General features: G+C 65.7%; 1 protein-coding gene and 1 non-coding gene across 51 annotated transcripts; both read left to right on the top strand.

Moving 5' to 3' along the window:
• The first annotated feature begins 1,495 nt into the window (after positions 1-1,495).
• On the top strand, positions 1,496-15,567 carry EGFL7 (EGF like domain multiple 7). 50 transcript variants are annotated; one of them, XM_070251007.1, is made up of 12 exons: positions 5,047-5,241; positions 5,935-6,077; positions 6,930-7,020; positions 10,880-11,001; positions 11,233-11,349; positions 12,618-12,733; positions 12,964-13,056; positions 13,186-13,353; positions 13,587-13,689; positions 14,109-14,173; positions 14,833-14,995; positions 15,198-15,567. In XM_070251007.1, exons 5-12 carry the CDS (start codon positions 11,322-11,324, stop codon positions 15,218-15,220), a joined length of 759 nt encoding a protein of 252 aa, XP_070107108.1. In that variant the 5' UTR covers positions 5,047-5,241; positions 5,935-6,077; positions 6,930-7,020; positions 10,880-11,001; positions 11,233-11,321; the 3' UTR covers positions 15,221-15,567. The 50 variants fall into 50 exon arrangements, 44 of the variants coding, with proteins under 44 accessions (XP_070107113.1, XP_070107088.1, XP_070107093.1 ...); XM_070251004.1 differs by having other exon boundaries at positions 12,961-13,056; XR_011432474.1 differs by lacking the exon at positions 5,935-6,077 and having other exon boundaries at positions 12,961-13,056; positions 13,587-13,825.
• MIR126 (microRNA mir-126) lies at positions 13,668-13,740 on the top strand. The gene has a single exon (NR_033047.1). It is a non-coding gene; the product is annotated as a microRNA mir-126 (primary transcript).
• Positions 15,568-15,601: the final 34 nt, after the last annotated feature.

Genomic DNA, 15,601 nt, shown 5'->3' with positions numbered 1-15,601 from the left:
TTAAAGAAATAACAATAGAGTGATACTACTGCAAAACCACCAGCGGCTCAAATGAAAAAACGGACAATAGCGAGTGCTGCCGAGGATGTGGGGTGGCCGGAGCGCTCTTGTGCTGCTGGTGGGGGGACTGGAGAACGGCTGAGTGGTCACCGGCTTCGTGCCTCTCCTGGGACCAGCGATTCCCCCCGGAAAGTCCCAGGTGTAGGCCCTCAACAGAAACGCGTTCACAGGTGCACCTGCCACAAGGCCCCACGGAGAAGTTCACAGCATCCTGTTGGTGAGACGCGAAGCCAGCAACGGTGTGTGTGTAAGGCGTGGTCTGTTCTCCTGCAGAACATGGGACATCGAGAGGATGGACAAGCAACAGCCACAAATCACAACAGCACAGACCAATCCCCCAGGCGTGCCCTGGAGCAGGAGAGGCCACCCACGGCGTGGGCACCCAGAGATGCTGGGGATCTAAACCTCAAAGCAGCAAAACCACACTGCGAGAGTCAGCGGCTCGGTCCCCAGGGTGGATGACAGCCGGGCCCTCTCTATGGCCGGGGCACTGGTTACACGGGCGTGCTGGACGTGTGAACGTTCGAAGGGCTGCGTGCTCACGGCCATGCATGTCTCTACAAAGTCAGGCTGCGATGCACGTTCAAGCCACCTCTGGGTGGGGGGCTGCACAGCCCCTCGGCGCCCTTCACACCCCTGCTAGGGGCTGGCTCTGTCCCGCAGGGGGCGGGCAGCGGTGTAGAGAGATGAGGGCCCACTTCGCTCCCGGGGGCTCGTGCTCAGGGTCGGGCCGGGAGTGTGGGATTGGACTCTATCCTGAGTGCTGTGGGGAGCCTTCACAAAGCTCCCCGAGAACCGGGCTGGGGGCAGGGATGCCCATCAGGCCAAGGAGGAGGCCGCCCAGGCAGGAGGCGTGGTGGCCTGGGTCAGGTTGTGGCAGTGGCAGGAGGGACGTGTTCTGGAGGCAGAGCCCGTGGAGATTGGCTGGGAACCAAGGATGGGGGAGAGGTTGTGGGTCCTGCCTCCGGCCTGAGCAGCAGTGGACGGGCAGCAGAAAGGTTGTCACGCTGGTGCAGGTGGTCCCAGGCAAGGCCAGGGGGCAGTGAGAAGAGGCCAAGGGTCCCCTGAGGGACGCTGCACAGGCACCCCGGGCTCCACGTCCAAGGCTTCCACTGGCCAACCCGGGACGAGCATCTTCCCCCATGAGCCTCAGGTGCATCATTCGAAAATGGAAATTCTCAGCTCAAGGGTGTTACGCAAGCACTGTGCATGTGGCCCAGCAGAGGAGACTTCTAGCAGACACGCGAGGCAGGATTCTGGGGGTGGTGACAGACGGAGGAGAGCTGAAGACCACAGGCTGCCTGGACAGACCCCATTCTCCCCATGGAACCTCTCATACCCTCTGGGACCTGGCCCAACTCGGGTGTCAAGAGCTCACCTGGCCCAGGGCACCTGTGCCTGGCCACCTTCCTTCCAGCCCCCACTGGGGACGGGTCACTAGGCCAGGCACATCCCTTAATGAAGGTTCAGCTGCATCTGGCACGAAGCTGGGCCCGGCTGTGGCCGACAGAGCCATCCTGTCCCTGAGGCTGGCCGGCTGGCCGGCCGCTCGGGGGGATAAACAGGAAGCCCCATCTCTCCCCTGCTCTGCGCTCCGGTCTTTCCTTCCCGCAGCCGCTCACACGCCACGCCTGGTGCCCCTCGGCCTCACGCCGCCTGAGATGCCCGAGCTGGCCTCTGCTGCGGGCTTGGTCCACTCTCTCCTGGGGCCTCAGAGGCCAAGAGCTCGGCAGTGAGGGGTCCCAGGAGGACCCAGAGGCCCTGGCTGACCTCTGCCACTCCCCACCGCCTGACCAGCATGCTCTGGGAAGGTAAGGCGAGAACCCCTTTCCAATCAACTTCAGAATGTCCACAGCAGGCCGGGAGGCAGCTGCAACCATCTCACCCCATTCACCGTGGGGCAGATGGGGAAACTGAGGCCCACTGTGGGTACAGCCTCCAGCAATGGAAGCAAAGCTGGGACTGGCTTCCCCATCGCAGCCTGGGCCTCCGCTATGGATGCCACACCCAAAGCTGGTGAGGCTCCAGGCCCAGGTCTCTGAGCCACCCAGGTGTGGACAGGGCCGCCATGCCCTCTGGGGCCACCGTGCCCTCTGGGGACACAGGCCTGGGTCAGAGGCACCACCGATTCCTTCCAAAAATGATTCTCTGTGGGAGGGTGGTGTTTGATGGTCCTGCACAGATGCCACTGGAGGGGGTAGAAGGGGCTTCCTTTGGTGGGGGCTGGTCCTGGTCTGCCCCGTGGTGAGCCCCCTCCAGCCTGGAGCACAGAGTAAAATCCACTCACCGCAGCACCCTGGGGGGCCCATGGGGTGGGAAGCACCCCTCACCCCTCTCCAGGCCCCTAGGACCCTCCTGGAGTCTGAGAGGGCATCAGACAGCAGCCGTCTCTGTCCTCCGCTCGTACCCAATCCTTGCCACCTGGGCAGCCTCTCCAGGTCCCTGACAGGCCCCACGTCAGGGCAGGACCCCAGCCCACCACCCACATCTGCGCCCAAGGCTCTGGGGACCTGAGAGTGGAGGCTGCAGTGGGGTTCCAGTTGGCTGGACAGGGTGAGGCTGGCACCCTGGGGCCCTGACCAAGGCCCCCTTTCCTTGGATTGCTCTGGTCTCTGCCCAGGGAGGGGCTGGGGGCATGGCAGAGCTTGTCGGGAGGGGTCACAGAGCAGTGGGGGACCCCCAGAACAAGTGGGCAGCAGGCAGGGCCAGGGCCCCACCCCGGGTGGCCCCCAGGAGCCAGCGCTAGAAGACTAATGTCTGGAGGACCCAGGATTCTGCTTTTTTTCCTCTCTGTGCCTGTAATTCCACTTTCTGATTCGCCTCTGTGTTCTGGGGCATCTTTCCAGAAAGTTCCCTAATGCCTGTGCTTTAGAGGGAGTGATGACCCGTTAACCCATTCACATATTTGGCTAATCAGCTATTCCCAGTCTCAGCCCGTCCCTTGGCAGGGGTAGGTCTGACAACTGGGGGCTTGCCCGGTTGAGAGGGGCATAAGGAGGAATTGGGGGGTTCATGGAGAAAAGAAAAGGAGAACAAGCGGGGGCTGCTCCTGTCCTGATCCATCATCGCAGCTCTGAGTTGCCTCACTGCTCACCTGGGCGAGTCTTCCCTCTCTGGGCCTCAGCTTCCCCATCTGTACACAAAAGGGGCTGGATCCAGCCAGCCCTGATGTTGCCTGGTTCTTCTGCCCAGGAGCATGGAGCAGACCCTGGGCTTGGGGTCTGAGTGATGTGGGCACAGGGGGCACCTCCTGGGATTGGGGGGCAAAGCCCAACTTGGCCCCTACATTCTGGTGTGTGCACTCAGCATACATTCTGGCATGTGCACTCAGCAAGCCCTGGCCCTTCTGGACAGATGGGCTGTCAGGTGGGAAAGTGAGGGGGTCGAGCAAGGCAAGGGGGTGCTGAGGGTGTGACCACCGTGGGCTGGTGGGGAAGAGATGGGGGATGGCGCCTCGCCTGCCAGCTTCAGCCTCAGGACAGGGGGCACCCCTGGAAAGAGGTCCCCTGGGCCCCTTCTGCTCAGACCAACAGCGCCTGAGTGCCAGGAGCTTCCTCACTGTCACAACAACCCTGATGGTTGGAACCTCTCTGTCCCCATGGAACAGAGGGGGAAACTGAGGCCCAGAGAAGAAAGCCCCTGGGCCCTGACCACGGCTCCGTGCCTGCGGCAGCCCCTTCCCCAGCCGTGGGGGTTGGGAGGGGAAGGTGGTCCCTGCTGACTTTTGAGACCCGCCTACGAGCACAGGCAAGACTTCCCTCCTGCTCACAGCACTCCGGCCGGCTGGGAATTTCCCAGGCAGCTGGGCCTCCCTCCGGGTCGGGAAGTCCAGCTGTGGGGGGCGGAGGGAGGTAAGGGCCATCGGAGGTGCTCAAGGCCAGAGAGATGAGGGTGTTCCAGCTATGGGCCAGTGGGGGTGACTCCAGAGCGAGGTTCGTACCTGAGGACACCTGGGGTTTGGCGTGGCCCTGCTCATTCGGGAGCCCTCGGCCGTCCAGGTTTGTCCTCAGCAGCTGCCTGGCTCCCCACGTGTGCCCACCCACCCACCATCACAGCAACTGATGCTCGGTTTGCAGACCCACAGCACCATCTAAATGAGGAAACTGAGGGTCACACCTGGCGGCTGGGGCCTGGACCACCCGGCCAATCTGAGGAAGCATCCCCTTTGGCCACTAAAGGCTCCTGCATTCCTCCATCCCCACCGCCCACACCCCTCAGCCTGCTGGAGGCCAAGGGAGGGAAGAGCGCCAGGGAAGATGCTCTGCACCCTGCAGAGAGTGGCCCTGTGACGTAAGCTGGGGGCTTTCGCCCCTGCTGGCACACCTCCAGGAGTAGGGGCTCGCTGCCCCATGGGGCAGCCCTTTCCAGGGGAGACAGCTCGGTTCCTAGCGAAGATCATCTCCAGTCTGATGTCTGCCCCTCCCTGTCACCCCCCCACCACCACTCTGGGCCCCAGGGACCCAGAGAAAATGCTGTTCTGGGATTCCCCAGCCTGCCTTGCCCATCCCTGGGTCTCTTCTGGTGGCCCCCCTCTGCAAGGGACCCTCCAGCCTGCCAGGGCACAGACATCTGGGTGTGTACGTGCCCTGGGGGAGAGGCCAGGCTCACAGAACAAACGGTCCCTTCTGTGCAGCTGCACTAAGGCGGCCTGTGGTCCCAGCAGCCTGGTGGACCCACGGCACCGGGACCCTGGGCCCGACCACCTCCTCCATCACACAGTGGGACGAGCCAGGTCCCATGGCCACCAGCTGGGCCCGAGCCTGGTCTCTGGCTGCTTCAGGGCTAGACTCTGAAGTCCTGGGGGACAGCCCCCCCACCCTGCCCACAGCTCAGCCAGGCCCCTCCCTCGATGGCCCCCCACCCGCCCCTCGGCCTCCTGTTTGTTCCCTGACAGATCCCCGTTATCAGCAGAGAACACACACAGGAAGTCCGGCCGGGAAGGGCCCATCCCAGTCCCGATTTACACGGGAGGGAGCATAAAAAGCCGCCCTTCCTCGCCCCGGGAGGAGCCTCCTTGCCCCGAGACGCTGTCCCGCACGGCCGAGCCAGAGGCTCCAGCGGACGGGCCAGCGGGCAGCTGCGGGAGGTGCCTGGGGGCGGCCAGCGAGGGGTAGGGTCCACCCCCGGCCTGAGGAGGCAGCGGTGGTGGCCATGGCCAAGCCCGGGCCTGGGCAGCATCAGGTATGGCAAGGGTGGCCTTGGAGGGGCAGGGAGCGGGCAGAGCCGGGTGAGTGCCCCTGGGCTCCCGCTGACTGCAGCTCCAGTAGCTGAGTACGGGCCTGTGCCAGCTCTGGCCTCTGCTCTGCAGCCACCATCTCATTTTCCTCCCTATTGGTACCAACCCCGCTGCATGGAGGACACTCAGGTCCCCTAACCAAGGGCAGTCACTGGCGGTTGCCCAGTCTGGATGGAGTCTGGCCTGCCTGATGCCAACACTTACCCTGGGGCGGCCGGGCAGCTGCTGTGACCCCTGGAAGCGGGGAGCCAAACGCAGCTGGCATCTTCTCTTGCACCCCTCCTTCTCAGCCCACCCTGCTTTCCTGGAGAAGCCCCTGGGGTCAACGGCAAAGTCGCTTGGCTCACTCCTCCTCTCTGAGGCCCGGGGGCCCAAGGGCATCCCCGAAGGGTGGGCAAGCACTCCCAAGGGGGTCAGGAAGGGGCCCCAGCGGGAGGAACCCCAAAGCTAAACTGCAGCCGGGATGAGCTGTGCACATTGGGGACTCTGAACATGGGACCTGGAGAAGCCCCCACCCCACCCTGGGCTGGCTTCGGGGTTGGGGGGTCCTCAGGCAGAGGGACCACTTGGAGCAGTGCGGTGTGGGCACTTGTTCGGCCACTTGGGACCCCAGGGGAGCCCCTGTTCTCCCTCTCCAGCCCCACCCAGAGCAGCCCAAGGCCCCACCCAAGGCTCCCAAGCCAGAATGGGGCACTCACTGGCCCTGGCCCCGCTGCTGTCTCAGGCCACACCAGCAGTCTGTCCGAGGAACGCGCGCCCATTTGTCAGATGGAAGGGGCAGGTGAGGCCTCCGTCCAAGCAAGCAGCAGAGGGAGGAGCAGCTGACCCAGTCCCCCAGGCTCCCCCTTTCTGCTCAGCCAAGAGAGGCCACAGGCACAGGCAGGTCACAGGGTCAAGTGACCGCAGCTTCAGGGACAGGCTAGGGGCAGAAGACAGGGTGGGGACGCTCTCCGTTCGAGTCCCCCAGGCTCGGCTCTTAACTCTTCACTGCCTGAGGCTGGGTGAGGGCTGCCCTGCTGGGGTATGGGAGGTGGCGAGACCCAAAGTCTCCCAGGGCAGGACCCCTTCACAATTACAGGATTCCAGCGGCAGCTGCCCCAGCCACCCTCAGACCATCTGCTAGGGGCGTCCAGGGCCCTCTGGTCCAGGGCAGTGGCTACTGGATGGCAGGAAGGGAGGCCTCATTCTGGGGGCTCCTGTCCAGGCACCTGGGACCCCTCCCTTCCTTCAGGTCCCAAGCACCAAAGTAGGCCCAAGCCAGATGCCCCACAGCTGCTAGCTCTGTCAGAAGGCCCTCCCCTTCCCCACGAATCTGCAGGACCCTCCTTGGCACCCGGGCTCTGAGGAGGGCCCTTCAGCTGCACGCACAGCACCCTCTCCATCCCCGTCTCTGTCTCCATCTCTGGGGAGCCCAGGGCAGGAGGCAATGGTCCCATCCGACAGACGGGAAACCATGTCTGCCCCATGGCCGATCTGGGAGGCCCACTGGGCTTGGGCCATGGTGGGGGGAGGGTCTGTAGGCCAAGTGTAGGCTGAGGTCCCACAGTGGCATCAAGCTTGGCCCCTTCCCAGCACCTGGACTTGAGGGTGACCAAGGCCATGTGCTAACCCACACCACATCTCTGACCCGCAGGCCCCAGCTCAGTGGAGGCACAGGTGGCCCCCACTGCCCAGAAGAGCAGCTGCCACCAGGGTCCAGGGGATGACGGAGCCCCCTTCTCTAGGTGAGTCCCGCAGGAAGCCTGGGTGCCCTGGGCAGGAGCAGGGGCCCTGGCCACACCTGGGCAGCTTTACACACACGCACATGCACTCAGGTGACCAGGACCCCGGCTCGGGTTTGAGGGCAGAAACTGCCAAGGCATCAGGCCCAGCCCCTCACACACGGTGATGGCTGTAATAACTGTGGCACAGAAATGACCGAGACCTCCCTGGTGGCCTGCACCTGGTTCCCGCTGTGCCCACCGCTGTCTCCTGGTGGGCACTGCTGCTCCTGGGCACTCTGCCATGCAGGGTCAGGTGACAAATGCGGAAATGGAGCCCGGAGAGGAGAGAAGTGACCAGCCCAGAAGCCCCCAGTGGTGACCATGGGTTTGGGGGGACTCCCAGAGGCCTGAGGAGCACTCAGGGTGGCCCAGACTGTCCTGAAGGAAGGGGGAGCCAGGTGAGATCCTCGCAGGCCCCCTAACCTGGCACCCTGGTTGGGAGGGAGGCTTGGCGTCACACCTAGGACCCCGCCGGCTTTTCCACAGCCCACCCTGTGATCTCGTGGGAGTAGGGGGTCTCGCGGCCTCGGGGCCCCTGATGTGCGCCCGACGCACGGCTGCAAGGCAGCGTTCAGTTTAGCCAGCCCCTCGTGCCTCGTGAGCCGGCCACGCGGTTGTGATGGCCATCCTCAGGGGCTGGGGCTCAACCTGGGGGCGTTCGAGAACTAGCCACCCCTGGCCAGTGTGGGCTTCCCCAACGCAGCCTCCGGGCACCTGGCGACGGTCTCGGTCCTGCGTCCCCTGCGGCCACGCGCCCTGCGGCCTCGGGAGGGGCGGCAGTGGCGTTCAGAAGCGGGTTGTGCGTCAGGAGCCCCGGGTTCTAGCTGACTCACGGCCGTGCCCTGGGGGAGCCGTCCGCCGCGGGGCCTCAGTTTCCCCATCTGCGCAATGGGGTCGGTGGGTCGGGGGTGGCTCGCAGCCCACCCCGGGGCGGGGGCGGGGCCGGGCCAGGTGGGGCGGGGCCGGGACCGGGGCGGCGGGCGGGGCCCGGGCCCCTCGGCGCGGTGGCGGCGGCGGCGGCGCGTGCGCGCCCCGGACCGGCGGTGAGTGCGGAGGGACCGGGCGCCGGGCCGGCGGCGCGGGGAGCGCCGAGGGCTGGGGGCCGCCGAGGGCGGGGGGCCGCTCGCCATTGGGCGGGGGGTGGGGAGGTCGGGGCTCGCCGCGCGCGGAGCTGGGGGGCGACGCAGAACAACCGCGGGGAGCCGAGAGGTGAGCGGGCCGGGGGCGCGGGCACTGCTGCGCGGGGCCCCGACCCCCCAGCCCGTGCCCCGGATCCGCCGGCTGGGTCCGGAGAATGGGCCCAGCGGCCTTGGGAAAGGACGCCCCCTGCTGGTGACGGATGACCTGGGCCGGGCCGCGCGGGGGTCGGGGTGGGGGGTGCCACAGCCCCTCACCCCCTCATCCGGGCTCTTCGGGTCCTCCAGGGCCTGACTTAGGGCCCCGGACCCGGCAGCCCAGTCCAACCAGGCCGTCTGCTGGGGGGGTGTCATACTCCACCCTCACTCCCACCCCCCACGGAGCCTGCCGTGCAGGGGGAAGGGGAGGCGTGGGGTGGGCGGTGGAGAAGGCGCATCCCCAGTGAGTCACTTTTGTCGTCTCACTCCGCCTCCGCTCCCCGTGGGTCTTAACGTCCAGAGCACCCCTCCGGGTGGAGGGGGGACCCAGGGTCATGGCCCCGCGATGGAGTCAGGCCCCTCCCTCTGCGGTCCCAACCTCTCCGGGGGCTGGCTCCGGGGATGCAGCGCGGGGCAGGTGGGAGGGACGGTGGTGAGCAGGGTTCATGCTGACCGCCCAGGGCTCATGAGGGGACGGGACGTTATTGCTTATCAACCTGGAGGCAACGTGGTCACCCCTACCCTGGCTCCCTGGCCTGGGCAGGGCTGTCACACCAAAGGGAAATGAAATTCTGCCAGACCAGCACAGGCTGGGCAGCGCCATCGGCTTCCTCCGGCCTAGGGGAAAAGCATGACTTTCAAAAATCGAGTGTCTCCTTTTTAAAGCAGATTCCCTTTCTAAATGGCTCTCAGTAAGTAGGGGAGGTGCTGGGATGGGTATTTGTGGCATGGCAGCCACGTCTGCAGGATGGTTCTATGGAACCCTGACATGCCCCTGCCAGCCCAGCCAGCCCAGCCAGCCAGCCAGCCAGCCAGCCCGCCCAGCTCTGCACTCCCCAGGGCCACCATCCCCACCATTTCAATTCGTGCCTGGACTGCCAGGTCACACCACAACAGTGTGCTCCCCTAGGATCCAGCCCCAAAGTTCATCTTCCCAAGCTAGCTGTGACTAGCAGGGCATCCCCCTGTCCAGAAACAGCTGAGAAACACCCCTACTTCCCCCAGACTAAGTCCCAACACCTCAGCCGCCCCCTACAGCCTCTGCCTGCTCAGCTGCCCCCCGCCCGCCCCTTTGTGCCCCCAACGGAGGACAGGGGGTGCAGGAAAGACCCTCTTCCAGCCCTTTCCCGCCCTCCCCAGGGCTGTGTGGTGCAGTGGCAGGAGCATGGACTGAAGTCCCAGCCAAGTGGCCCTGTGCACCGGGCACGGCATCACTGCCCTTGGGCTTGGGCTTGGGCTTGGCTGGCATCGGGGGCTCAGTAACTGCTCCCAGTGCTCACTGTTTATGGGACTGACCGTCAGGGCTGGAGGAGGGGCCTCCGAGGCCCTAGAGGTGTCTTTGAGGAAACTGAGTTCCTGAGAAGGGAGCGAACTTATCCTGACTCCGTCCCCTCCCCCCAGTTCAGCTTCTTCCTGCGCCCTTTCCTGCTGGGGACCCTGCAGGACTGGGGGAACCCAGCCCCTTGGGGGCCTCAAGTGGGGCACCCAGAGCCTGAGGGCAAGGAGCTCCCCAGCTCCTGTCTGCACATATGGACAGCAGCTCCCCCCGTAGACTGTACAGGCCCCCACCCCCCATCCCCTCGGCATGTTGCAGACCATTAATTCTGGGCTGGGGTTTCTCACATTCCTGGGAATCTTCTCTTGGCCTCCCTGGCTCCCATCACAGCCAGGAGAGGGATGGCAATTGGCTCCACTGGCATGCGGGGGGCTGCTCTGGTTCCCCTGCCAGGTGGGCGCCCAGTGGGGCTGCTGTCCTGGGAGCCCTGGAGGCTGTCTGCATGGTATTCCAGACCGGTTCGGTCCCCAGTGTTGGAGTGACCCCCTCCGAAATGCAGGCCCTGCCCTACTCTGAGCAGGACCGTAATGGCTCCTGCATGCCCAGTGCCCACATCCCTGATGGGCTCCAGTGCCGCCCCCACGGCTGGCTACCCATTTGGTATTTGAGAACACTGAAGGCAAGAAGGGCCAAGCCAGCTGGGCTGGGCTCCAGTTCTGCCCACTAACACCCCATTTGTGAACTGAGATTGGGGTACCAGCGCACCCCTGCCCTGCCATGACAAGGAGAGCACTAAACCCAGCCAGCAGAGGGAGAATGGGTCCAGGTGCTCGCCCTGGGCCCCCACCTTCTCAAGTGAGCTTTCCTGAGCTGCAGATGCCTTCAGGGTTCACCCAGACCAAGCGCAGCAGGGCGTAGACGCCTCTCGCCCCAAGCAAGGGGGCTGGCTTTGTTCTCCCCCCCTGTGGTCCCTGGGCTGGCTGTTTGTAGCTGGCGAGGGGCCGGCCTCACGTGTCGAGGCGGGCTGGAGGAGGGGAGAGCTGGCATCCGCCGTGGGGGCTCTCCAGCTGGTGGGAGGCTGTGGAGGGAGGTCCTGGCAAAGTGGTTGAGCTGGGTGGGTGTCACGGAGCCAAAGGGACCGTCTCCACCAGGGTATGGGCTCAAGGGGGGATCTGTGGAGGGACTCATGGGGTCATGCCTTGTACTCCAGGGCACCCTGAGGAGAAGGCCGTCCCACCTGGAGACACAGGCCATGTGGGGCTCCCGGGAGCTGCTTCTGGTGTGGTTCCTGGTGCTGGCAGTGGGCGGCACCCAGCATATCTACCGGCCTGGGTGAGCCTGGCAGGGCGGGTGGGTGGCCAGGAGCCCTCAGCCCCTCCCTGGGGCAGCCCTCAATACTTGGGGGAGCTGTGGCTCTTTTCTTGTGGCTCTTGCTAAGGGTCCTTCCTATGGTGACACTGGCAAGCCCCCTCCCCAGGTTCTTGGCCCCCTTGGGTCCTGGGGCTGGAAGGGTCCCAGCTTGGGGAGGCCCTGCTGACTCTCTGGCCACCCTCACCTCCGCAGCCGCAGGGTGTGTGCCATCGGGGTTCCCAGGGGCCCCGTGTCCGAGTCCTTCGTGCAACGCGTGTACCAGCCCTTTCTCACCACCTGCGATGGGCACCGAGCCTGCAGCACATACCGGTGAGCCCCCACCGCCGCAGGGCCTCCGTCTGCTGCACATGAACCCGGGAGGGTGGTTCACCCCGAGACGGGAAGCCGAGCGCAGGGGTGCGGGGACTCCCGGCACCGTGTCCAGGGCGTTGCAGAGAGTGATGCCCGTTTTAACTCGGGCAGTCCTGTCTCAGGATGTTAGCTAGTCCACTCAGCCCTTGGTCCCCACCCCGCTCCCTCCCAGGGCATCCAGTGTGCCTGCTCCCCACCTGCATCTGTGAGGGATCGCCCATCCTGTCTGCTCCCCTCCACTTTTGGGGCGCTCGCCCCCACCATTGCTGGCTGTGAGTTCTAGGCCACTTGAGATGAGGCCTGCCTCCCCGAAACCTGCCTCCGTCATCCTGGTCCCGCCCTCGGGGCTCCAGTGGGCACTGCTCTCCCCACGACAGCCCCTGACGGTCATAGATGGAGACACCCCCCCCCACCCCCCAGGACTCAGCCGTGGGAATGTGGCTTCAAAAGATTTTATTTTCTGTACAGTTCTGGAAGCCGTCCCTGCTGGGACACCCCCCACCTGCCGCTGAGAAAGTGGGGGCAGGGGGACAGTGCAGGTGGGGCCCAGGCTGGGAAGGGCCGTTGTTCCTGTGCTCGGGCAGCTCAGCCTGGGGTGGGCACCGCATTTCACTGAGCGATGGAGGGCGGCCGAGGAGGGGCTGCTGAGGCCCCGGTCTGAGCCCTGTCCGCCTGCTCAGAGAGGGCGCACGAGGCCAGGTTTCGGACACTTCGGTGGCTCCAGAATGGTGGTCTGAGCAGCGCTGGTCCAGGGGCCACCTCGGCATCCAGGGCCCAGCACCCCGGGAGGGCACGGTGGGGTGAAGGATGGGGAGATCAGCCCGGTTCTGCAGATGACCCGCTGGGGGACCCCTTGCCCCTGGAGCGGGAGGCTCAACCAGGGTGGCAGGGCTGAGGGCCACTTCTGCTCCGTGCCGGGCACAGCCGGGGTTTCCCACCAAGCCTCGGGGTCCTGCTCAACACCGCAGCACCGGGCAGGGGGCTGGCTTGTGTGGTGACCCCGAGGTGCTGTCCCTGGGGTGACATTGTCCACTCTGGGGGTGCTGGCTCCTCGAGGTTTCTGGAGGACATGGGGACCAAGCCAGCCCTGGAGGTGGGCAGATGTGGAGGCAGGGGGTGCCTCACTTGGCGTGTCTGGGGAAAGGCTGGCCTGGGCTCAGGTAGCACCCAGTGAGGCCACCCCGTGGGGGTCGGGACTTTCTAAGCTGTCCCCCACCCACCCCCAGGACCATCTATAGGACCGCCTACCGCCGCAGTCCTGGGCCGGCCCCCGCCAGGCCTCGCTACGCCTGCTGCCCCGGCTGGAAGAGGACCAGTGGGCTCCCCGGGGCCTGCGGAGCAGGTGAGGGCTGTGGCCGCCCGGGGGCCCAGAGCACTGGTGTTCCTTCAGATACCGGCCCAGTTAGGCAGCAGTCCATCCCGTGCTCAGACGCCGGCAGAGCGCCTGCGGCTCTTCTCTCAAAACCTGAGTGGAGCCTCTCCTGGCTGCACGGCACTCCTTCCCAGCTGCCACCCCTGCAGGGCCCTGGGGACCCTCCTGAGTTGGTGACAGGTCTCCCCCACCCACAGCAGTATGCCAGCCTCCATGCCAGAACGGAGGGGTCTGTGTCCAGCCAGGCCGCTGCCACTGCCCTGCAGGATGGCGGGGCGACACCTGCCAGACAGGTGAGGCGGGGTCCCCCTCCCAGAGGGGGAGGGTCCTTTGGGCACCTCCCTGCATGGCCCTCTAATGGGTGGGCCTGGAGGGGGCTCGCTGTGTGCACCGCCCCCTGCCTGACACCCCTCTTCCTGCAGACGTGGATGAATGCAGTGCTGGACGGGGCGGCTGTCCCCAGCGCTGTGTCAACACCGCAGGGAGTTATTGGTGCCAGTGTTGGGAGGGGCACAGCCCCTCTGCGGATGGGGCAATCTGCCTGCCCAAGAGAGGGACTGCCAGGGTCCCCCACCCGCACCCCACAACAGGTAGACTCCTGCTTCCCCCACCTTTTGCTGCTGCGCTGGGGGGGATGGGCTGGGAGGGCTGGGCATCACCCCACGGCTCAGTGCTCTGTGTGGCAGGGGCACCAGAGGGAACCAGCCCCGGGCTGCAGGCCAGCTCTCTCACCTGGGCACAAGCGGGTTCTTTCCCAGAAGACGGGCAGGGGCTAGTTTCTCATGGGCACTGTGGGGGGATCGCTGGGGACACCTCATCTCAGCCAACAGACTGGAAGACGGTCCCCTCCGGGGTCCCATCCGGGTCCCGCCCCGGCAGCCTGGAGACGCCGCACCTCCGCTGGCGACGGGACATTATTACTTTTGGTACGCGCTGTGACACTTCAAACTCGTACCGTGAGTAATAATGCGCCGTCGGCAGCCCGGCACCAAGAGCGGCTCGGACCCTGGCTCAGACCACTCTCCATGCGGTGGGAACCCCGGCACCCAGGGGCAGGTGGAGGTGGGGCTCTGTCCGCCCAGAGCCACGTCCCAGGGTGCGCTGAGATGACAGGGCTGCCTCCCAGACCTCTGGGCCGGCCTTGGTGGACAGCTGGGGCCCAGAATGGGGGGAGGGGGCTCGCCATGACAGTCCAGTCCACGACAGCCGGGGTTTGAACCCCAGTTGCCAGGTTGTGCCCCACATCTGGAGCAGAGGCTGGGAGGCCCCCGTGTCGGGAGAAGAGGCTAGCCTGGATGTGGGGTGAGGAGCGGGCCTCCCTGATGTGGCACCTGGATGTCCCCAGGAGTGGACAGTGAGGTGAAGGAGGAGGTGCAGAGGCTTCGGTCAAGGGTGGACGTGCTGGAGCAGGTGAGGCTTTCAGCTGGGCACCCGGGGCCGGGGCTAGCCCTTCCCCACAGTGGAGGCCCATACCCTCCCTTGTCTCCTGCGGCATGGGTTGACCCTTAGGTGGTTGTAGGGTGCAGTGGCGGTACCCTGGGCAGAAGCTTCCTTAATACTGACAGCCCAGGGATCCTGGGCCTGAGCTCCATGCCAGGCGGGGGCAGTGAGATGATGACTGGGACCCCCAGGACAGGAGGGGCTGAACTTGGCCCCACCCCCTCAGGCTGCACAGAGAGCCTAAACCCATACCCAGCCCAGCCCCGACCTTTGTCCTTGTGGGGACAGAGTGCTCCTGTGGCTTTTCCATGGGGCCGCTGGCCTGGCGAGCCCTCGGAAGCTCCAGTTCACCCCTCCTAGCTCCTCTCACCCGGGACCCCAGGCCTCGCCGACCGTCGGCCAGGTTGGCCTGCGTGACGTCCATCTGTGCCCACCCACCTCTGGCTCTCCTGGTGCGGCAGCTCCCTCTGGTGGACGTCCTGGGCTGCGCAGCTAGAGCCGGGTCTGGGGGTCAGCAGAGCCCTCACTGGCCACGGTGGTTTTCCTTAAAGCCTTGGGGAGCCAAGGGTGAGGGGCTGGCCCGGGGCCGCACAGGCCCTTCCCACCCAGGCCCTCTGCCTGCCCCGCAGAAGCTGCAGCTGGTGCTGGCCCCACTGCACAGCCTGGCCTCGCGGGCCCTGGAGCATGGGCTCCCGGACCCCGGCAGCCTCCTGGCCCACTCCTTCCAGCAGCTGGACCGCATCGACTCCCTGAGCGAGCAGATCTCCTTCCTGGAAGAGCAGCTGGGGTCTTGTGAGTGCTGCGGACCCCATGCCCGCCTCCCCACCCACAGAGCTGCCCCAGTTGCCTGAGACGCCTGGGGCAGGGGCCAGTGGGTGCCCAGAGAGGGCGGAGGGTGGGCGGGGCAGCCACAGGCTGAGGGGGCAGATCTGGCTGGGCCGAAAGGGAGTGGGGGAGCAGTGACCTCTGACCTCAGCACCCCATTCACCCATAGGTTCCTGCAAGAAGGAGCTGTGACAGGCCGGACCAAGGCCCTGGAGCCCATGGACTGTCTCCTCACCCCACCCTCCCCACTGTACTGGGCATGGCCGGTGGGGCACTGCAAGCCAAGACAGGAGAGGGGCCCCACCCTCCTTAACCAGGAGGCACCCAGGGCCGGGTGGGGCGAGGGGTCCTCCTCTGTGTGAATCCAGCCCCAGCCCGGCCAGCACCCCGGTCTGTGAGCACAGCCCAGCCCAGCCAGACCCCTGCACCCCCGCTGGCTCTCGGAGCCTGGTGGGCCCATGGCTGAGGGAAGGTACGCTCACTGGGCAGTGGGGGGGTACCACCCCGGATCTTTATCAGAATAAAATGAGACTTGAGGAGGTGCTGTGTCCATGGGTGGATCGTGGCGGGTAT

Source organism: Equus caballus, chromosome 25 (genome assembly GCF_041296265.1).
Source record: "Equus caballus isolate H_3958 breed thoroughbred chromosome 25, TB-T2T, whole genome shotgun sequence".
In the NCBI taxonomy this organism is placed as follows: Eukaryota; Metazoa; Chordata; class Mammalia; order Perissodactyla; family Equidae; genus Equus; species Equus caballus.
Note: the sequence above shows the minus strand (reverse complement) of the source record. Positions and strands in the feature narration are given on the sequence as shown.